The sequence below is a fragment of the Zootoca vivipara genome, chromosome 1, assembly GCF_963506605.1.
Source record: "Zootoca vivipara chromosome 1, rZooViv1.1, whole genome shotgun sequence".
Lineage (NCBI taxonomy): Eukaryota > Metazoa > Chordata > Lepidosauria > Squamata > Lacertidae > Zootoca > Zootoca vivipara.
Window position 1 is genome coordinate 61,133,632 of NC_083276.1, and position 24,164 is coordinate 61,157,795.

The 24,164-nt window shown below is 40.1% G+C and overlaps 1 protein-coding gene across 2 annotated transcripts in view; it reads left to right on the forward strand.

The window, feature by feature from the left end:
- LUZP2 (leucine zipper protein 2) overlaps positions 1–24,164 on the forward strand; it is a 293,189-nt gene that overhangs the window by 263,026 nt on the left and 5,999 nt on the right. For both annotated transcript variants that reach the window (XM_060279056.1, XM_060279101.1), the window contains one exon: positions 15,681–15,770. In XM_060279056.1, coding sequence (XP_060135039.1) covers positions 15,681–15,770 — 90 coding nt within the window. The remainder of the gene's footprint in view (positions 1–15,680; positions 15,771–24,164) is intronic.

Genomic DNA, 24,164 nt, shown 5'->3' on the forward strand with positions numbered 1-24,164 from the left:
ATAGGTCAGCCTAGGGTGAACACCTGGAATGGCGGAAAGCCAGGAACAGGCTATGTCCACCACCCAGATGTCCCCCTGGACTCAGACACGGGCACAACCTCTCGCAGGGTTGACCAAACCATTTGAGTCCGTGGATTCCTTTAACGGAATACCCTTCACTTAGGGATGGTGAGAGCATTCCTCCATCCCTATCACCTGAACCAGAGCATATCCACAACCTTACAAGTTGTGATGATTTGCTATGCGGCAGGCGAAACCCAAGTGGCACCAGCCAATCAGCCAAGTGGGGGGAAATTCCTGCCGTGCCCCTGTCCCAACGACAGATGACACACGAGGGCATAGCAAGTTCAAGCGCGCAAGCCCCAAAAGTAGGGAGAGGTGGGCAGGTGTTCCGATGCACTGACCAAAAGAGGAAGCTCTGAGTCACATGCATGGGCATATATAGGTCCCTTGATCGGTTTGGCTAGCGTCCCATTGGCCTGATTCAACCCAGCATCAAGGGAGCTACCAATAGGGTGTTGTGGCTATCCAATCGTACCCACCCACAACACAGGGTTCGGTTGCCAGGTCGCACCGCAACACGTGTCTTCTTTGAGGGAGGACACAATTTACATACATTCGCTCTGAGAAGCTCTGTTTTCTTAGCTGACATGGCTTATTTTTAAATGTGTTGGAGTTCTTGTTTGGAGCACACACAGAAAATTTGTAGGAGGGCAAGAACTCTGGCTGCAGAGGTAAAGAAGTGCTGGATTAATAGTTCAAATGATTCAAATATTTCAAAAAGTCTCTTTGGATAGATTTATTTCTTAGTAACTCAAAACTACCAGTACACGTTGACTCTAAGACTATTCACTGAAGAAGAATTTTCAAAACAGGGCCCTGTCCTGACGTATAAACTTCACCTGGTGTAAAAACCTCAAGAAATAAATCTATCCAAAGAGACTTTTTGAAAAAAATTGATTAATTTGAACTATTAATCCAGCACTTCTTTACCTCTGCGGCCAGAGTTCTTGCCCTCCTACAAATTTTCTCTGTGTTATTTTTAAATGTGTTCATTCTGATACATTTAAACACCTCAGATTAAAAATTTAAAGACAACCAAAAGGTATAAAAATGCAGTAAAAATTGAAACTGCAAATTCAACATAAGAGTAACAACATAGCAGAAAACAATAAAATGTTATAATAATAAAAACAACTGCAGCTCTCAGTGGCCCAGTTCAAATTTGAAAATATTTGTCTAATAAAGTACCCTGAAAACAAGCATTGCATTTGATTCAGCACTGCTTCCATGGTTAATTAAACCACAGTTTCTTATTACTCCCAAAGAAAGGTTCATACTCTGGTTTGTAAATAGAGAAATAGCTGCAACTGTGGTCTATTGAACACAGGAAGTGTTCTATAGTGCAAAAACATGGAGGCGGGGAAGTGGAAGCATGTGACACAAGACTTGCTCTGAGTCTATTACTGTTGCTACACAGAAAGGGGATTAGTAGTCTAATGATGATCAATGATCAAAACTGAATATATATCAGTATATGTAAGAACCTAGAAGGCAAAAACATTCTTCATTCCACAAGGAATATTTTTTTAACAAATATCATACAGATGTTAATGAACTAGTTTACTGAAGTTTCTTTTGGATTTGTTATTAGCAGCAATCATATCCATAATACCAGTATGCACTCAATGTTAATGGACTTTGCAATAGTCAGGAATTTGGGTGTTTAATACCCAGAAAAACTATTTATAGTTTCATATATTCTGATGCCATAAAGGTATAATAAATAGAATTTGTTACCGTAGGAAATTTTGTTTTTTTGATCCAGTTTATTGCCCTGTACAGAGTGGAGAGAATGCCTGCCTCCTGCATTTTTTTTCTTCTAGAAATGGGTGATGAGGCAACTGTAGTTAATTAACTGCAATAAGAAGCTTTTGGGTACTCGGGGAATATGTAGTGCTTATAATGGTAGCCTGCCTAAAGGAGGTCAGAAGTAAAGTTTTCTCTGGTGAGATGGTTATCTGAAAATGGCACAATGCAACTGTGCTGAGAGAGAAAGTTGAATTTCAGGGTCCAGGCTGAATTGAAGTTCCTGGGTTGCTCTTGCTGTTGCTGCAAGCATACTGCTGACTTCTTGCTGTGCATTCCCATAATGCCTATACGTACAATGCATGTCTTTCAACACCAGCAATGTTCAAGCCTACTGTGATCTAGGTTCCCTTTCCATATCAGATTTTTTTGGCAAGGAATAGTCTTCTATTAGTCTTCATTAAGTGTTTTAACCAGCCTTTTAAAATAATTGATAATGTTGCTGCCTTTGGCAGTTTTGAATATTTTATATTCACTGTATTTTTTATGATATTGTGAGTCATCTTGGGTATTCTATGCCCAAAGTGGCAGCAGATAACTAATTGTATGAATGAATGAATGAATGAATGAATGAATGAATGAATAAGGAATCATTCCAAGCTAGCCATTGACCCTTGGACATTACAAAGTATTCTGTGATGTGTTCAGGGATGTACAGTTAGTTCATATGGTATAGTCTTGTTGAGATTTCCCATACACCTTAGTTGTTCTTGTTGTTGTTGTTTAGTCATTTAGTCGTGTCCGACTCTTCGTGACCCCATGGACCAGAGCACACCAGGCACTCCTGTCTTCCACTGCCTCCCGCAGTTTGGTCAGACTCATGTTGGTGGCTTCGAGAACACTGTCCAACCATCTCGTCCTCTGTCGTCCCCTTAGTACATGCAGCTAATGTCAGTGATATGTCACAGTGCTGTTTCAAATTGTTTTTATTTCCTTTCATTAATTTGAGCTGTCCTGCACTCCTCCTGGGGAGAAGGAGTGTGATATAAATTGGAATTTTCAGAGAAGCTTGTCTGTTGTTGCTGATCTTCTAACAGAAAAAGCTAATATAAGCTTCCGGGGGGGGGGGGAACCATTTGAAAATGACTGCTATCCGATTATGGATTCTTACATAGGCTTAAGCCAACATGCCATTATTATTTTTTCTGAATGAAATAACCTTTTGCTACTACAAAGACTGATTTTCTGCATGGGTGTGAAAGGTGAGAGACTGGTGCTCTATGAATGTAGAACTTCACATACATTGCCACAGGATAAAACCACACTGCAACAAAAGGTACAGGACCTCTCATTGCAAAGACTGTGATTACCTGTGATCACAGCACTGATTGTACACATATGCTGAACAGCTCATCAGCTTGTAGCATTCAATTGCAAGCAATGTTTTGACCACGAAGGTCAGTTGCAATCTACCCCCTGCCATTTGTCTGCTAGGACAAACACGGTTTATGCAGGATTCCTAAGTTTGGTTGTTTCTAACTCTAGAAACAAGAGAATGCAAACATAAATTTCAATAATATTTTTGAAATTACATATTTAAATATTTTAGAAATAAGTATATTTTACAAACTAATTAGAGATTGATATATTTATATAGTACTTTGAAATGTTTGTGCTTCTCTATCAATATTTATTATGTAAAGGTAGGTTGAAATCATTATCTTGATATTGTTGATGTAGGCTGAGTCTTTTAAAAAGACATCTGAAGGCAGCCCTGTTTAGGGAAGTTTTTTAAATATTTAATGCTGTCTTGTTTTTAACACTCGATTGGGAGCCGCCCAGAGTAGCTGGGGAAACTCAGCCAGATGGGTGGGGTATAAATAATAAATTATTATTATTATATTATTGTAAGGTAAAGGTGGAATTTTCATGGCGGTAAAATCAAATCTGAACCAAATACTTCCTCTTAGCCACAACATTACACTAGCTCAGTTGAGGGAGGTTAATATTCTGTGAGATGGAATCCTTTGTCTTGTCCCTTTTATAGTTCAGCAGAAGGAATTTAGGAACAGAAAGGCAATAAAGTAAAGTAAAACAAAACAAATGAACTTGGGAGTTAAGATAATAAAGCTGTATGCTTAAAACAGATCAGTTATGAAGTGATCTCCTGTAGTTTTTGTCTTGATGTGAAAGTAAACAAGGCAGTGACAACATTGACTGTGAAGAGGGCAATGCCAGCACTGCCTTTAGAGACCTGCCAGAAATCTCAAAGCATCTGCAATAATACCTAGAGCACTTTATCTCCAGCTGGCAAAGCAGCTGCTACTCTGCAGGGCTGTTCTGCTGATAAGTATTTTTCACAGTTATCAGACCTTTAAACTGAGATGTAAGCTTAAGTGCAGGGTGGCATGGCAGAACTCAAGTCAAAGCAAATTGGATAATTGCGGAAACAATGAGCTCAGATACTGAAGAGAACTCTTTTTTGGTCAGTCTCTCTTTCTCTCTCTCAACTTGATTTTTAAAAAAGAAACCTACGATGACTTCTTACTTTCTGTTTTGTCTCAAGAAGAAGACATGAAATCAAAGTGACAGTCCAGTTGTCAAAACAGCAAGGAACACATCTATTGAAATGCATGGATCTTATAGGATAAAGTGGCTTCAGATTGTATCCTAAATATCCCATTTGTATTCTGAGTGCAATCCCATAAAAGTTGGCTTGCTTTTGCACAAGTAGGAACAAAAATGCTGGAATACTGGACACAAATAAAAAGCAATAACCACATTGCTGGTTTTCCCTCTACAATTTCCCATAAGATAAATGTTTTGTTTTGTTTTCCTACATATGCAGTCAATCTGTTGAATTTAGGTTCGCACAGATGCAGAAAACAGGAAACCAGGTCTTGGTCAACCACAATGTCATGAGATAAAATTTAAGTTACAGCCAATAAAAATCTGTTTATTGACCATTCATCCTGATTTGCTTGCACAAAACGTACATGGGGGTCATGCAATATCTGGTCTTTATTGTGCATTCATCCTGATTCGCTTGTGTGGTAGTTACACATCTTTCCATTACTCAAGTCATTTATCCCACATTTTTTCTGCATTTCCCAATCACTTTCCTAACCTCCCATGAAATAGATTTAAAAAAGAAATAAATAAATAAACACAACAAAAGGAGGTGCTGTTGTGTCTAGCCTTCTTCCAAGGTGACATAACACATTGCGCATACCTTTCCTTTAAAAAATAAAAATAAAAACACACTTATCTGGGACTAGTCCAGTTTAAATCTATGGGGCTTGTTTCTGAGCAGATTTGAGTAGGATTGCACTATTAAGTGTATTTATTCTTGGTTTTTCTCCAGTTTATCATCTTTTTTGGTTTATTCATAAGTCATAAGACTTAAAATGTAATACCACTAAACACATGAAAATGACACGCTAAGAACAGTAAGAGAAACGTATCCCTATTTCTTTTTGTAAATACAGGTAAGAGTGTTGTGGCACTTTAAAGACTAAGACATGTACACTTTCTTATGTGTGTGTTTTACTGTTATATGAACACAAGAAGACCCTGCTGGATCAGGCCAGTGGCCCATCTAGTCCAGCCTCCTGTTCTCACAGAGGCCATCCAGATTCCTATGGGAAGCCTAAAAGCAGGAACTGAATGCAACACCACTCTCCCTAGAAGCACCGTCTTTCCTTATTATTTGTATAGCTGTTTCACATAACCAAAAAGCAGTTCTCTGCCCTCAAGAGCTTGCAATCTAAAGTCCATGTATACATTTTTGCACTTAATCCCATTGTGTGTGTCTACACACAGACATATACGCAGGGAAACCAAAATGCTTGTTTACAAAGCTATTGTACTACCAACCTTACTGTATGCTTGTGAAACATGGACCACTTATAAACACCATCTCCAACTCCTCGAAAGATTCCATCAACGGTGTCTCCAACAAAATTTACACATCACTTGGGGAGACAGGCAAACTAATACTGGAAGAAGCAAAGATCACCAGTGTTGAAGCAATGATTCTTCAACATCAACTTCGTTGGACTGGACATGTTGTGCGGATGCCTGATGATTGTCTTCCAAAGCAACTACTCCATTCCGAACTTAAAAATGGAAAGTGTAATGCTGGTGGTCAACAAAAGAGGTTTAAAGACTGTCTCAAGGCAAATCTTAAAACATGTATAAACACCAACAATTGGGAAACACTTGCCTGCGAGTGCTCCACTTGGAGAACAGCCTTTAGCAAAGGTGTAATGGGCTTTGAAGATGCACGAACTCAGGATGCAAGGGGAAAATGTGCTAAGAGGAAGGCACACTTGGCAAATCCAAACCATGATCAACTATCGCCCGGAAACCAATGTCCCCCACTGTGGAAGGACGAGTGGATCCAGACAGAATTGGCCTCCACATTCATTTACGGATACATTGTTAAAACTGTGTTTATGGAAGACAATCTTATTTGGCTACGAGTGATACCAAAGAAGAAGACAGAGAATCATAAAGTACATCCCCTCCCCCAAATCCACAAGTGTAAGAAATAATGTTAAGTGTAAGAAACACATAGTTTCCCAGGGGGCGTATATTAAAGTAGTGCTCATGATTCACCCCTGGTTGTTTTTTTGAGAACATCTTTCAGCCTAGTCCCTCTAAGTGGGGCTCTTAGCAGTGTCTGAGGCTTTTCAGAAAAGAGCACTTTCCCCAGGCTCTTGAAATCCCATGGAATGCTTTGTTGTATCTCTTTTAAAGGCTGTTACTGTCATAGATTGATCCCAGCAGACCTCCTTTCCACTATTAGCAACTAGTTTGCCCAGTAGGTCTGGGGCAAAGAGTTGTGCAGTGTGGAAAGTTTCAGTGTTTTAAAGTGAAAAGATGTATTCCTGTGTTTTTATCAATAGGCAATTGAAGAAGTTGCCGTTTTTCCTTTGACCCACAGAGAAGATTTTGAAACAAATGAGGGAAAGTGTCACAATTATAAAAGCATAGTTACTAGGATTGGTACTGCATATGTTAATACTTACAACATATGCTGAAATAGGCTATGAGCATGTTTGGAGATGCAAGACAACAATAATCCACTTTATAATGAAAATTATGAAAAGATTAAAGTTTAATCAACATTTCAGAGAAGTGGGAGGAGGACCCACAAAAGTCCAATGGCGAAATATGGAGTTGTCCTCCTTAACACTATATATCCAACACAAGGAATCATTAGAAATGGATGGATATTTGGTAATTTTCTAAAATATACCATGTATACATGTACTCCAATTCCTATCAAAATTGTCTTTTTCCTAAGTGCAATGTGCACTTAGTGGAATCCCTTTGTTCAAATCCACAAATGGAAAGACTTTAATTCCAAAATATACCTCACCTAATGGAGTAATTTTTCACCACTTCCCTCTTGCCCTGCAACCTCCCCTCAGCTACTACAGAAAGTTGGGGAGCCTCCAGAACAGCATGGAAGGTGGTACAGGAATATTTAGGGAGAGGTGGAATTGCTTAAAATCACCTTCCACCTTAAATTATCAGAGGCTTCTACTATGTCTGGCAAAGGGTTGGGACTAGGCTGAAATTTGACTCTGTGTTTGGAGGCTCACTATCAGTTGCTTTGGAGTGCTTTTTCTGAAAGAAGAGGAAGTAAACTCCCAGATGCTATTGGTCCTCTAGCAAGCGGCTAGGACCAGGACACAAGATTTCTTCACTTCAGTAGTCAATAGCCACAGTTCTGTTGAAGTTTTTTTTTCAGATGGCAAGCAATTCAGCAGCAGCTTTTTAGTCATGGCTCGGGTCAAGCTGTCCTACCCCTGTTCATTTGCTTGAAGCCAAAGTATCACTTCATTGCCTAAAACTGATTTACTACAATGGGGAAGTGTGTGTGTGTGAGAGAGAGAGGCAAGACAGGAGATAAAGCAAGGTCACCGTACAATAATGCTGCATTGCAGAAACTGGTCAGAGCTCATCAAGGTGCACTTGCTAAGGAATAAGGCTTAATCTTACACCATAGGATTAGTTACAAAGAAACTGCCTTATACTGAGTTGGATCATTGGTCGTATCTAGCTCAGCATTGTCTATATTGACCGGCAGCAGCTCTTTGGGATTTCAGACAGGAATCTGTCCCAGTCTTCCCTGGATATGATATGGACTGAACTTGGGATCTTCAGCATGCTATGCATCTACACTTTCACTATGACCTTCTCTGTGTGGCTTTAGCCATTAAGCAAAGTTTCTGTAACAACTAAATTATTCGGCATAAGCTTTTCATGCTGACATCAAACCAACATGGAGGGGGGCACTTACAAAAGCCCCCTGGATCCTCTTCCCTTCACTATTGCAATCTGTTTGTTCTCATTCTGGTCCAGAGGGATGAACAAGCAAACAGTGGTGTTGAGATGCAGATGCTTGCTTTCTCATTGGCCTTCCTCCTCCTCCTCCTCCATCACTCATCGCTGAGTAAGATTGTTTTCCATGAACACAGTCATGGAAAAAGAGGCAGACAGCACCTTTTACATCACCTTTTCTAGCCCCTCCCCCTTTTGGGGGTGAGCAGAGTGGATCCTAAAAAGGGCTGCTCAGTCATGGATACAGCTGCCAAGCTACTAAACTGCCTCACTCCTGAAGTCAGACTGACAGAACCTGTATCCACCAGCCATGTGCCGGTTCATGACTAGGAGCTTCCAGATTTCACGGTCCTGCTGCCATTACCATTTGCTGATCACCATGGAACTTTTTTGGGGAGGGTTGGGCTGGGTTTGGGATGGCTTTCTGGAAGACACCTGTGCAAGAATTTGTTTTATGTGTAGAGACCAGTGCACGCAGACCAACACAAAGTCTTTGCAGTAAGGCTCTATTCCGATGGCACGAGTATCATGACGACCAGTAGATTCTTATTTGCTGCAGCCTTCATCTGCCTTCACAGGCATTGTAACATACTGCTTGTTATCATCTGCCTGTTCTGCCGTTGAGGACTTTTTGGATCATTCTTTGTCTAGCTCCTCCCCTTTGTACCTTACTGTCTTGGGTGACCCTGCTGGGAGTACGAGACTCCCAACGGCTTCTCTCACAAGAAACATGCAAGCCCACTCACCATTACGAAGTGATGATCCAGCGAGTGATCCAATGAGCCCTCTACCTGGCTAGTAAGCAGTTAATGGCAATGATGGGGAAAAGAAGCAACCACAGCAGCAAATAATTGTTAGAGTCACTGAAGGAGAGGAGGAGCACTGAGGGTTTATTGCCCAGGGGCATCTCAGAACCTGGAGTTGGCAATCTGAGGGTTTCTTTATACAGTGAGGTCTACCAAACTGAATGTAATGCTGCAAGCTAATAGTCTACTGCACATATCAGCTGGGTATTCTCTTTCAAAATATGAAAAGAGGAAGTATTAACTGGTGAAGATTTTTTTAAAATCTGATTATATTATTTCGTTTTAGAGATCTTGACCTCCTTAAAATACGGTTCAGTAAAACCTTTTAGCACAGAGAGGAAATTCTTGTTTATGCTAATTGGTACCTGCATGATGCCTGCAAGGAAATAATCACCACTTTGGGCAATCAGTTTGGTTTAGGGTTTTCCTTTATTCTTTTAATCAAATGAATGCAAATGAATTTAGAATTTCTTACCAGCTGTGTTCCGATTTGGGTAGGGTGACTTACGGAACAGCTGATGAATGCAATGCAATGCTTTAACTTTGGGAAAGGTTTGGCCTAGGATAACCATGAAACTGTCAGATCCTTTTCAGAATTTTTTGAACAATAGTGCATGTTCATTAAACCAAACATTATAACAAATGCCTGGGGATCTCTTTGTATGTCCAGAGATGTTGTTGGATTACAACTCTCATCATCCCTGACCATTGGTCATGCTGGTTGGGGCTTGGAGGAAGTTCAAATCCAACAACATCCAGAGGGCATCAGCTTGGTGGAGACTGGTTTAAGCACATTTACAAATGGGAGGTTTTTCAGTTTACTATTATATACATACGGTAGCTGTTTATTTATTGCATCTATAACCCATGCATCACCAAAAGATCCTGGGAGTGGGTACACAACATTTCAAAATGACAATTAAACAGTTAATCAAAACCTGTTCAGAAAGAATTTTCCACAAATATAATTGTCCACAAATATAACAATATTGCAAAGAGATCAATTCAAAGATCTGAGCAGAGAAATGTGTCATAAACTATTGGCAGAATTTTAAAAGAGACAATACCTGGTGTATCTTCAAGGGGAAGGAGTTGCATAGCCTAAGGACCACCATCTTGTGTATTGCTTCTCCCCAGATTTCAGAAGGCACTCCTACCACAAACAGATCCTCTTCAAGTTGCAATTTTGAGAGGAGAAATTAAATTAATTTTGCATTTAATAATAATACCTTTATTGTCAATGTACAACCTGTGTACAATGAATACTTAATTTGCACTTTCCGAAACAATTTGCAAACTGAAAAAACTATCCTTTGAAATCAGCATGTTGCTGAAATTCATATTGTAGTTCCCCAGCCAAGTAATGTGTACATATACTAGAGCAGGCATGTCCAACAGGCCAACCGCGATCTACTGGTCGATCACGGCGATGTCTTAGGTCGATCACAGTATCAAGTTAGTGATCACCTTTTTGTTCCAACTTTGGTCAACCCCCCCCCCCCAAAAAAGATCAACAACTTTGGTCAACTCTCCCCTAAAAAAAACCTCAACAACTCCTGGCAATGACAATGGGTATATCACAGCTGGTCTTTTTATACTGTGAGTAGATCGCAGTCTTTTGGGAGTTGGACGTGCCTGTATTAGAGTATGTCTATAAATGAATATAGTGAAAATAACATACAAAAATACATTATATAAGAGGAAATGATTTTGCAAAAAAAAGTGTAATTAGGGAAGGTAAAGGTAAAGGGACCCCTGACCATTAGGTCCAGTCGTGACCGACTCTGGGGTTGCACGCTCATCTCGCATTATTGGCCAAGGGTGCCGGCGTATAGCTTCCAGGTCATGTGGCCAGCATGACAAAGCCGCTTCTGGCAAACCAGAGCAGCACATGGAAACGCCGTTTACTTTCCTGCTGTAGCGGTTCCTATTTATCTACTTGCATTTTGGCGTGCTTTCGAACTGCTAGGTTGGCAGGAGCTAGGACCAAGCAACAGGAGCTCACCCCGTCACAGGGATTCGAACCGCCAACCTTCTGATCAGCAAGCCCTAGGCTCAGTGGTTTAACCACAGCGCCACCTGGGTCCCTAATTAGGGAAGGAGGAATATAAAATATATAACAATCATCAACAGGTTTACCACACCTATCAGCCAATCACCCATTCCCACCACCCTTCTGAGTAATACCCCTCCCCGCCCTCTCACTAGATATAAGGGCCTGGTGACTTCTGTTTCAGTGTATCTGAAGAAGTGTGCATGCACACAAAAGCTCATACCAATAACAAACTCAGTTGGTCTCTAAGGTGCTACTGGAAGGAATAAAATATAATTATATTAGATAAATCTGCCCAACCTAATGTGGAAATGTAGAGAACCAAACTGGAAAAAGTGAGAAACTGAGAAAAACTGAAATTGACACATTTGCCTATCCCTGCTTTCAGTTGTTGTTATGTGTGAAGCATCCTACAGAGGCTTGTGCTTTCGATTCTTCCAGAAGGGGCGGGTCATGTATGGGAGACACAGGTTCTTCACAGAACTGGAGGCCCAGAATGCTGTTGCTAGTTTGTCCTACCAAGCTGCTCTGACCTTCTGTGAAAAAATGCTATCAGATCAATACGTTTTGTCCCAAACACCAAGCAACAAATCTCCTAGATAGATATTCAAATGCACAGTGGGCCTTGCCAAGCTTAGGTTTAGTCCTGGCCTATTAGCTGCCATCTGTCTGGCTGCTCATCTGTCATTATTGTTGCCTCACAGGGAGTTAACTGAGCTGGCATCAGCAGAATTCAGCTGGCCAGATTGGAGGGATAAGATGAAGCTTCATATTAAAGTGGGCATTTTGATAGAAGTGTAATTGTATTTTAAATGTGAGTAGCCGTACCACAAAGGCAAAGGGTCTTTTTTTGTCAAATTTAGAAACATTGCTATCTAAATTTAAGGTGAAATCCTAAATGTCTACTAATGCCTCAGGGTAAAGTAATATATTTCAAAGCTACCCTGGTAATTGGCTTAATAGGCCATGTCTTCAATTCAGCAGATTTTCCCATATTGGTTATTATTGCATGATTATTCTTTTTTTAAAAGAGAGAGAGAGAGAGAGAGAGAGAGAGAGAGAGAGAGAGAGAGAGAGAGAAGCCGACAGTTCTCATTGTGTTTACTTGCTTCATTTATTTGATGCAAATTGAACATTTTATCTCTTTGGGATAATAGGGCCTCACACTACACTTGTTATATCTAAATAGTCTATGACTTGGCCATGTTGCTCAAATTATTTCAAGCAACTGCAACGGAAAAATGGTGTGGAGACGGGCATGTCTTTCAATATTTAATTTATTTGATCCCATTACCAAATATCTAGTGTGATGTTCCCTATGAATATAGGGACTGCCGTTGGTTCATCTACCTCAATATTGTCAACACTTATTAACTGTAGCACTCCAGGCGTCTCTCCCAGACTTACTTGGAAATCCTGAGGGCTGAATATAGGACCTTCTGCACACAAAGCAGATGTTCAATCACTGACCTACTACCTTCACCACACTCCTGAAATAGAGAGCCCCAATTCATGATTTCCAAGTCAGCTCTGTCCTCACAGAGTGAACCATAAGCTTGTTTCCTGTTCTGTTTCAAGCAGTGATGGCCTCAGCAGTACAGGAATCCTGACCTAAGGAAAGGTCTAGGCTGAGGTGAGGTACAGGAAGGGAGAGGACTATGGCTACGGAACATTCCAGAACAACAAACCATGGGTTCCCAGTGATTTTAAACCAAAATGGTCACATTTTGAATTTTGAGAAAGTGCTGTGGGTGCCAGTCACAAAATGGCTGCCTTGAGTGGCCTGGCATAGCACAAACCTCCCATGGAAACCTCATGGTTGCTTTGAGGTCACCCATGTCCTACTCAGTGCTTTTTAAAAATTAAAAAAGGTGCCGGAACTCACCATGAAGTTGTTACAGTAAGTACCTCACCTTTAACATTTGGAGAAGGGAAAGGAAGTTGTCAGCACTGCGTACCTGTAGACATGTATGCATCTCTCTCACACACACAAATCCCTCCTACTTCCTCCCTCACATTCACCACATACATCTCTCACACAGAGGCTATACGTATATATAAACCTCCCCCTTCCTCCTCACCCTCTCTCTTTTACCCCATTCCTGTGACCTCCCCTGCACCTGCAATATGCCGTCAACGAGAAGCAATGCTGGTTTAAAAATGATACCTGGATGCTTTCAGTTTCCTCACAGGCATGCTGGTGGAAGAGGAGAGAACGGGAATGAATGAGCATGATGTTTGCCCAAGTTAATTCCTGTAATAGTAAATTATGAGTCAGCATTATGTCCAAAGCAAGCTGGAAATGCATAGGTTGCTTCTCATAGGTCACTCAGGGAGTTATGGAGCAGGTTGCTGGACCCCAAGCCTAATGGAAATGGGATTTCTCCTCACTTCATAATAGCTAGAGCTGCCATACGTCCCGGACATTACTGGGATTTCAAAGGTGGAAGTGTCATCCAGGGGAGATTTCCATGATGATGATGATGATGATAATAATAATAATAATAATAATAATAATAATAATAATAATTTATTATTTTTACCCCACCCATCTGGCTGGGTTCCCCCAGTCACTCTGGGCGGCTTCCAACAAAATATTAAAATACAGAAATCCATCAAACATTAAAAGCTTCCCTAAACAGGGCTGCCTTCAGATGCCTTCTAAAGGTCTGGTAGTTGTTGTTCTCTTTGACCTCTGGTGGGAGGGCATTCCACAGGGTGGGTGCCACTACCGAGAAGGCCCTCTGCCTGGTTCCCTGTAACTTGGCTTCTCGTAGCGAGGGAACCGCCAGAAGGCCCTTGACGCTGGACCTCAGTGTCCGGGCAGAAGGAGGATCTTTGTCAAGTAAACCTAAACCAACATTGGGTTTTCCTTTAAAAAAGCTCAACAACTGGTTTTTACTTTTTGAAATATGGTAACCCTATTATAGCACTCCCATGGGTATGTTCTTAAGAATGCAAAGGTGTTACAGTCTGATCCAAAAGGTGTTGTGAGTGAGAAGCTATCTGAACAGCTGAAAATTAGCTTATTCGGTGGGGGGAAAACAGAAATGACATACCAATGTCAAAAAAAGGTCACTAACTAGAAGCATCATGATTAGAGAGCACCGTAGCAGTATTAGGCAGTGAAGAGATAATGAAAGACATGGAAGATTATAATAATACAGAGACGAGAAATGGTAAGTAGTTTATAATGAAAAGGGAACTATATAGATTGAAGCTGAGAGAAAATAGGAAGCATAGACTGGAACAGGAATGTATCATTTATTCCAGCACAAAATTTGGAGAGCAACACAGAAAAATAATGAGTTTGGCTTGCTATTCCATTTCAAGCAACCTGGATGTTTAATTCTTTTTTATATATATTATCTTTTACTGAAAGCTGTGCAAACACAAATAGATTTTAGTTTCATCAGCAAGCCCATGCATAAGTTAAGTGGGCTGCAAACGGCTTTACTTAATTCTTAAGTTTCTGAAATTTGAAACGTGGGGGGTTTTTTTGGTCAAGCATGAAAAGGTCTCACCTGTAAATCTCTCTAATTTGTGAAAGTAATGCTGGAATGCGGATCCCTGCATATGCAGCACACACAGTCCTGAAATATGAAAGTCATCAGCAGGCTTCAGAAATGCAAAGACAAATTGGATAAGGGGCTGGAGTGCTTTCCAAAATGATTCACCCCTGAGTGCACAGTTGTACGAGCAGACTGCTAACTAGGTTTTTATTTGACTTGTGATGGTGTGCTTTTTATAATTAGGGAGTAAATTATAATTAGATATCCATTAGTAATTGCATATCTTACTGTTACAAGGAGATTTAAATAAATTTTATTAGAAACAAAAGGCCACAATATCTTAAGCTCAGTAGCAATTAATTCATATGATAGCTAACAATCTGCATATTTCCAATGGGCAAATTTGGAAGTATTTACTCCACACATGTGGTCGATAATAGCCCTTTTTATAGGCTTCATCTTTGCTGACTGGGGGATACATCCAAATAATTTGCAAACTGATGTGGAAATGTGGAGAACTGAACACAAAAGTGGAAAAATGAGAAACTGAGAGTAATCGGAATTGACAGATTTAACCATCATTAGTTGCACCCAAACCTTCACTGCATGAGATTTTCACATATGCAGTAAGATTTCCCCTTTCCTCCCTTTCCTTTGTAACCCTAGAAATATATTTTTTTTTAAAAAATGTCCAGTAGCACATTAGAGACCAACTAAGTTTGTTCTTGGTATGAGCTTTTGTGTGCACGCACACTTCTTCAGATATCTGAAGAAGTATGCATGTACACAAAAGCTCATACCAATAACAAACTCAGTTGGTCTCTAAGGTGCTAAGTGGGGCTTCAACTCATGCAAGGTGCTTCTAGCATTTATCATCTCCCACTGCAGATCCTAAGCTCTATCCCTGTCCCTCGGACCTCAAGAGTTGCTCAGCCGCGGGAGAGTTCCCTTTCGAGAGTGTCAAACAGTTTTTCGGATCCAACAGATAGCAAATAATAGTTGTGCTGCTGAATGTTTTGAAATAGATTTCTGATTTCCAGGTAGTAATTGTTTACAACAGTTATTTGAAAGAAGGCAGAGACGTATCCGACAGATAAATATCCCTGCAGTATTTTTTCACTGTCTCTTATCTTTCTTGTCATCTAGCAAAGAGCTCCTGAAGACAAAGAGACTCTTCGGGTTTCCTCAAGAAATGAAGATAATAATCAAAGCACCTCGGAATGCAACTCACAAGATGTAAGTTTAATCCATTCAGAAGTCAAGACTTAATGTGCACTGTGTGACTTAAAAGCAGATGCATATTTATTTGGTTGTAATGATCAGAATATGATATATAGCATTATATTAGGGCATAATATATTATATATATTAGGGGGAATAAAGTTGTTTTATATTCAGGTGCTGCAAAGGAGACGCCTTTTGATGTAAAAGTCTACTCTCCCTGGTTTTGCTTGAGAGATTAATTAACAGGATTGCAAAGCTTTCAAAAAGGAATGTTAGAAATGTGATTTAATCATTGGCTGCTTGTAATCCACCTGGTTTATTCACTTGTGAATTTACCACACCAAATCAGTTTATTTTCCATAGGGATGCACATTCTGCTTGCATTGTCCCAAGGTACTTGTATGAATAGTAAGCCACTATGAAGTGTAGCAAATCACAGCAAATCTTTACTAGCCTGATGCCTTGTTATTTATGCCTGGTGGCAGAGATTCAAAATGGAGAAGCGGTTCGTGTGTCAGACTAGAGGGTGGAAGTGGGGGAGAGCCACAGGTTCTAATCCCTACACAGCCATGAAGCTCATTGGGCGACCTTGCACCATTCACTCTCTTTCAACCAGCATTCCTCAAAGGGTTGTTGTGAGAATGAAATGGCGGAGGGAGAACTATATACACTGCCTTGAGCTGCTTGGAAGAAAGATGGGGCATCAGTGTCATAAATAAATAGTGCAAGGCTATATTTGGACGTGTGTCACATAGAATGGTTTGGTATGCTTTGTGAAAATAGGGGATTCGTTGTATAAAGTAAGCAGCTGAATTCTCCCCTCACGTGGAGATGTGGTTAACGATAATGTGCTGCTGGTAGATAAGTAATTATATAACTGCCCGATTAGGAAGGAAGCTTGTCAGATATATTTTTTGTGGGGGGGGGGGAATAACATGAACCAAAAAGCATGCTGTAGCATCCGTTCCTCTGGAATGTTCACAATCTGAAACCTTGAATATTTGTACTATCTTGACATTGGGTGGGCTGTGCTTCCTTTTGACTTTCTGCTAGATTGTTTGAAAAGCCCTAGAAACACAGAATAGTTAGAAATTGAGAGAAGCACTTGTTAACTATTCAGTGATTAGTGCTATAGAATCATATGAACTGTAATTCTGAGTTGCCTATTTAATCAGCAAAACAATTCTGAAGTGGTGGAAGAATACAATTGTGCATCACTAAGCAGGTGATGCGTTGGGTGAAGGCAGGGAGCTTCATTACTTTGATAAGCTGGGCTCCGTTTCCTGACTTGAACACAATCAAAACCTTAACCATTCTCCTCCTGTTCTTTAATCCTCTGCCATTCTTGTTTCATTATAAATAAAGTAACGGAAATTCAGTAACACATTCAAGACTGAATAATAGGATTAGGTTCTGAGTAGTTAGATCTGAAGATAAATTACTACTCGGTAGGAGCAAGTGTGAATTTCTTAGGGCTAGCATTTCTCATTAAGCTTCTGCTTCCAATAATGATCCAAAAGAAACGGTACAAAAGAGGTGAAAGAAGCCATATGTAATTAATGAGCCCAAACCATATTAAATGCAGGTACTCTGTTGAAAACGTATGATTCTTTGTCTGATTATACTAGTTGCCAGACAGAAAAATAGTTTTGCATCAGTGTATTTTCTTCCTCTGTTGAATTCATTCAAAATCTGAAAGTTGAGCACCTGATTTTGTCAATAGCAGCAAAATTTAAAGTGTATTTCTAAATACAGTTGTTGTTGTTGTTTAGTCGTTTAGTCGTGTCCGACTCTTCGTGACCCCATGGACCATAGCACGCCAGGCACTCCTGTCTTGCACTGCCTCCCGCAGTTTGGTCAAACTCATGTTCGTAGCTTCGAGAACACTGTCCAACCATCTTGTCCTCTGTCGTCCCCTTCTCCTTGTGCCCTCCATCTTTCCCAGCATCAAGGTCTTTTCCAAGGATTCTTCTCTTCTCATGAGGTGGCCAAAGTATTGGAGCCTCAGCTTCACGATCTGTCCTTCCAGGGAGCACTCAGGGCTGATTTCCTTAAGAATGGATAGGTTTGATCTTCTAGCAGTCCATGGGACTCTCAAGAGTCTCCTCCAGCACCATAATTCAAAAGCATCAATTCTTCGGCGATCAGCCTTCTTCATGGTCCAGCTCTCACTTCCATATATCACTACTGGGAAAACCATAGCTTTAACTATACGGACCTTTGTCGGCAAGGTGATGTCTCTGCTTTTTAAGATGCTGTCTAGGTTTGTCATTGCTTTTCTCCCAAGAAGCAGGCGTCTTTTAATTTCGTGACTGCTGTCACCATCTGCAGTGATCAAGGAGCCCAAGAAAGTAAAATCTCTCACTGCCTCCATTTCTTCCCCTTCTATTTGCCAGGAGGTGATGGGACCAGTGGCCATGATCTTGGTTTTTTTGATGTTGAGCTTCAGACCAGCAATGGTTTTTTTGATGTTGAGCTTCTCACCAGCAAATACAGTACCTACCTCCGTTATCTCACCATTGCTGGTTTCATCAGCTTCCATCTGCTGGAAAGGCAACCTTCTCTACTGATGGAGCCTCCTGATGTGATTTTGAACCTTCATCCTCCAGACTTATCCATCAGTATTGAATACTCCTCACTGCAGAAGTTCATTTTCTTAACATGAGGAAGGCAATGATTGTTGTAATGGTGATACAACTTATGAGAGTTATGAATTGAAATGCCCTTATGACTTGAAATGCTCTGGTTGGTCCCCACCCACCCCCATTTTTAACAGACAGAGAAGATTATCAATAGGACTGGAGTATGTGCACAGTTCCAATGAAAATGTCACCTCACATCCCTAGGAGGCATATTCTGATAGATACCTCTGGAACCTTGTCTTCCAAGGTTACTAGATACTATGGAGAACACTTTTCATTGGAACTATATCAAGGGAGGAAAAATCCCCTCCCATGCATTCCAAGTTTGATTAAAATCCCCTCCGCTACAACAATTATCGTATTGGCCCAAATATAAGTCACACCCGAATATAAGCCCAGGTAACCAGACAAACATGCTGTTATTATGAATTCAATTCATTAAATGATAATACCATTCATGGAAAATAAATTAAAGCAATCACAGTCTAGCATAAATCAATTTGCTGATGCAATATATGCACAGGAATGTGATGCATAACTTTAATCATTGTTAGTACCACCAAGAATCAGAATCAAGCATTTTATAAAACAATTTACTTTGTTTTCAATTGTTTACATTCATCATCCTATGTCAGATTTCCAGCTCTTTGCCCTTGGTCATTTTTTTCTTAAAAGAAAAAAGTGATAACAGTTTTATTTATTTCCACCATACTTCTGCACTAAACAAATCCTTTTAAAAACCATTAATCATTTGATGGCAGAGGACGCTGAGCAATGGACCATACCATGTGTACATATTTCTCAGCAACCATGGCATTTAAGCTTCATAATTCGATCACTCACCTTTGTCTATTTGGCTCAGTAGAGTTTATTGAGAGGAGAAAATTTAATGTTGTAAAAATCTTATTTGGGATTGACCAACTTTTTGGTCTAAACTTCAGTTGTTCCCTGTTTCCCTTAAAAGGTCAATAAGGGTTAAAACACAGGGATGCACTACTTCATCCCAAGAGAGTTAGCAATATGACTAATGAAGGTGCAGGAGTGTGCTCACAAAGTAGATGGCAAAGTGAAGATACTTCTAACTTCTAAGCTTGCTGAATCAACATCCATCTCAGATGTAAGACAGTTAAGACTTTCAAGCCTGTGCCAATTCTATTCAAGAACTTTACAAATCTGAACATATTGGGGGTTAATCTGTTACTTGGGTTGGGTTGGGGGAGGGCAGAAATCAAAGCATATCAACACGAACCTTATGGAACAATTGGAGCACACCGGACTGTTCCTTGCTTTTAAAATGTTCCTCCTTATATCACTTTCATCCTCCAGTCACAACATGCACCACTGAACAATCCTTTAGCACTTTGTGCATGGTGAAGGCATGGTTACATTTGAAAATGAATGAAGACTGATTGTCTGGCTAGTGTTTCTTTTTCACATAGACTGGTCAATGAGCAATTTTTTTGTTGCACATCTCCCATAGGAGGAAGCACGTGTATGAGTAACTTCAAGGTGGCATGAGAAGATTGTAAATAAGCCCTATTCTGGTTTTTCATTTTTCTTTCCAGTTGGAAAAAAATACATCCCCAGCTTCTAAGGAGCCTATGGAATCCTTATAATTTAGACCTGTTCCATTTTCATCGACCATAATAAACAAGTTGCATGAGATCAGTCAGGTCTGCAGTGTGCCGTTTTCTTAAGCAGAGTCTTGCTTCATTGATTTAGCTGAATACCTTTGTAGTCCCATTGTTGCAGTTTGCATATCCACTTGCATAACTTAATAGCCAAGAGACATGCTGAATTTTACTATTTTATTTTTTCCTCCCAAATTCTTTTAATGAAGATGCATACTTGACTGAGCCACTTTCATAATTTATGCTCCCAGCTGTGTACTTCCCTAGCTTTGCTGTATAATTCACTGGCTGAGCTACCTACTGGAACTTGCTGAATTTCTACATACTTTACTGATCAAGCTGCATATTTCATCACTTGAGTTTTCGCATCCAGGTACTTTTTCTGATCAAACAGCATGCTAAACTGATCAAGAAGGAGTAATGTGTTATGGCAGGAGCCATGCCTCTGATTGTCCAGGGTAGTTTAATATCTCACTTCACAATTTCCACACTTCTTTCTCTTTCTAGTGGCTGCATAAAGAGGGTGATCATTGCATCATAAGCATACATACTTCATTTGGGAACGCAGAAATAAATAAACTTATTTTTTTCCTTAACAGTCATTTGGTAGTCATAAACTGTCAACATCATTGCATTTTACCCACCTAACCTTTCCATTTACTGACATTTGATTCAGTAAACAACAACAAAATGTAAGCATTAGTCAAGACAGTGTTGTTCCCCCATATAAAAAAATGCAAGTAGGGGCAAACCTGGCATTTCAATAAAGCACAGCTGATAGAACTTTTACTTGCCTGCCTTCAATCCATGGCATTTACTAACAGGGTTCAGGGAGAAGCAGATGTTACAGAGAGGAACCAGGAAGCAGAGATACATTTAATGAAATAGATCATTTCTCTACCCCCGCCCCTTTCTTCAAAAGGATAAATTCTAATTACAGTATTATGTTGTATTTCATAGATACGAAAGAGAGCTCTACAGTGCGGTCTACACAGAAATGACTTAAAGGATCGTGACATTATAAAGATGCAACACCAATTAGCTCCATTTATAAAGCATCTGTAATCTTGTCTGCTCAGGCTGCCCTTGGCCTTGCAAAGCTCCATGTTACAGATATTTTAAAACTTGATTAATTAAAATCTGAGTTTGGGGGAAGTTACGGTAGCTATCTGTAAAATGGCCAGTTTGATAATATGAATTTGTTAATTTGAGGTCCAATTATTTAGTTCTGGTTATATTTCTGGAAAAGACCCTGATGCTGGGAAAGATGGAGGGCACTAGGAGAAGGGGACGACAGAGGACGAGATGGTTGGACAGTGTTCTCAAAGCTACCAACATGAGTTTGACCAAACTGTGGGAAGCAGTGGAAGACAGGAGGGCCTGGCATGCTCTGGTCCATGGGGTCACAAAGAGTCGGACACGATTAAACGACTAAACAACAACAACAACATTTCTTCCATAAGTGAAACATACATACAGTATAGTGTATAAGCTTCCTGTTACTTCATTGCCAGAATGGCCTTTCGAAAACCAGCATTGCTGAGAGTACAGAGAAAAAGGATTTTGATATTTGATCTCCTGCTGGTCCTCTATCATTTAGAACTCTGATGAATGCTACCTTAATTGCATGTTTTGGTGTTTTATATGGGGTTGGAGGGATAGATGGATGGATAGTATTTAAGAATTCACGGCCAAGAAGAAGTAGATTAGCTGGTTCTTCATTTCAACCAGGGACTTTAATCAAGCCATAAAGGCAGGGGGGGGCAGAGAGAGGGAAATAGAGAGAGGGGAAAAATGGGACTGCTCCTGAACAAAGTCTGTTAATTCTAACTTAGGACTCAGCTATACAGCCACAAATAAAACGTTTTAAGTGTGTTTTAAGTGCAAGATACAATGTGACACTAGATGGCGATGGTGAGACTTATGGAAAATTCAATGTATTTTTAAAAACGCTTTAAAAAAAACATTTTCAGAACGGTTTTTATGAGTTTAAGGCATTCAGAATGGTTTTTATATGTGTGTTGATTCCACCCTGATTTGCATAAGTCCTTTCAACATGATTGGGACAGAATTATTTATTTATCACTTTTCTTTTTCCTTTACAAAACATATACCTTAAAACCAGCATAAAACAAAATGAAGATTAATCTAAAAATGATGAACTCCACTTTCTAACTAGGCTATAAATGGACATTTTGCGTGCAATAAAAATACAAAGGGAGTATATTCAATCTATAGACGTGCAACTATATGGCACAATATGACAAAGAGTATTTGGAAATGTTTTGCCATAAAATATGCATTTTTAATTCTCCCATTTCTCTCAGGGGAGGAGGATCATTATACAGGAGAATGTGGCCTCTGATAGCATAAGCAGCCACTTTTTTTTCTTAAGGTGAACTTTAGGAAAAAACAAAATTGCTGCCTCGATGAAAAAGGAAAGAGCTGTGGCCTTGGTAATATTAGATTTATTTGTGCTGTCACTAATCTATCTCATACTGTAACCCAGAGATATAACTTCTTTTTTAACTCTTGAGGGAAGGAATGACTTGTTTTCAGGTTGCTTGGTTTTTTGTTTTAATTTATCCTAGTTAAATGCCTTAATGTTGCATATACAGTGGTATCTCAGGTTAAGAACTTAATTCGTTTTGGAGGTACGTTCTTAACCTGAAACTGTTCTTAACCTGAGGTACCACTTTAGCTAATGGGGCCTCCCGCTGCTGCCATGCCGCCGCCGCACAATTTCTGTTCTCATCCTGAAGCAAAGTTCTTAACCTGAGGTACTATTTCTGGGTTAGCGGAGTCTGTAACCTGAAGCGTCTGTAACCTGAAGCATCTGTAACCCGAGGTACCACTGTAATGGAGTGTTGTTGCTTCTCCTTCCTGTGCAATATAATTCAGTAACCTGGTTCTTAAAATAACATAATTCCTCCCATTCTCAAGAGCAGCCATTCCAAAGATAATTTCATGTCAGCCATTCCATCTCCACTGAATTGTATCCTCCTTGCTTAATACAATGGCTTCTCGGGTATACAACCTCATCCATCTTAGCTATCCTCTCTGCCCTCACTCCCACATACTTCACTTGTCTGTCACTCCACATAGAGCTAATAAGAACAGCTACATGAAAATATACCGCCCCATTTTCAACATTGACTCTGAAACATTTGTTGAGCAACTTGGACTTGCAGGTAGATAAGGGAAGCAAGGTGATTATCCAGAGATCATGGCCTTAATCTTCCAAGCAGTGTTACAGAATTTCATTTCATACCATGCTATAGAGATTGAAAGTCCACATTGAAATTCTGTGGCAGAAAAAGTGCAAATTCGCCCTATAAATCCAAAAGAGTCCACATAGGCAAGAAGAGTTAAAACGAACTTTTGCAGCTATATTTTCTTCAAGCCTGGATGCCCTTATGAAAGAGACGAAGCCCGATGGAGGATCATTACTTTTACAAAGGGTTATCTTATAAGAGACACAGAGCTATTGCTGTTACTCCATTTTTTCTTTTCTTTATAACATCAAACACATACAGTGCATGGTGTGACATCAGCACCTTTTGGCCTACCCAGCAACCAGAGAGGTTGTTGGGTAGCTGCCCCTCATGCTGTTGTCCAACCACATGCTGTTTGTATTAGACATTACAAGAAGAGAGGCAATGCCGGATTTATGTATAAGCTAAACAAGCTATAGCTTAGGGCCCCACTCTCTTGGGGCCCCCCAAAAAATTTAAAGGAAAAAAACTCCTGGATGTACATTTCGAAAATATAAGATAAAATACAAATAAAATAAAACCTACATACAACAACTGTGTTTTGCATGTTCAGACCCAGAGACACACACACACCCAATCAATTCACGCTTTTAATTTGACTCAAATTTTAATTTGGTTTTTGGCAGAATTTAGGCCACAACTTTATTGATTACAATCAAGTGAGTGGTTGCATAGGATCTGGTTTGACTAGCTCCCTGCACTCTTGCAGGCAGCGCTGACCCAGGGCACCAACATAGGTCAGCCAAGAGTGAACACCTGGATAGACGGAAAGCTGGGAACAGACTATGTCTGCCACCAAGATGTCCCCCTGGACTCAGGCACAGACACAACCCCCTCTCAGGGGTTGACCAAACCATT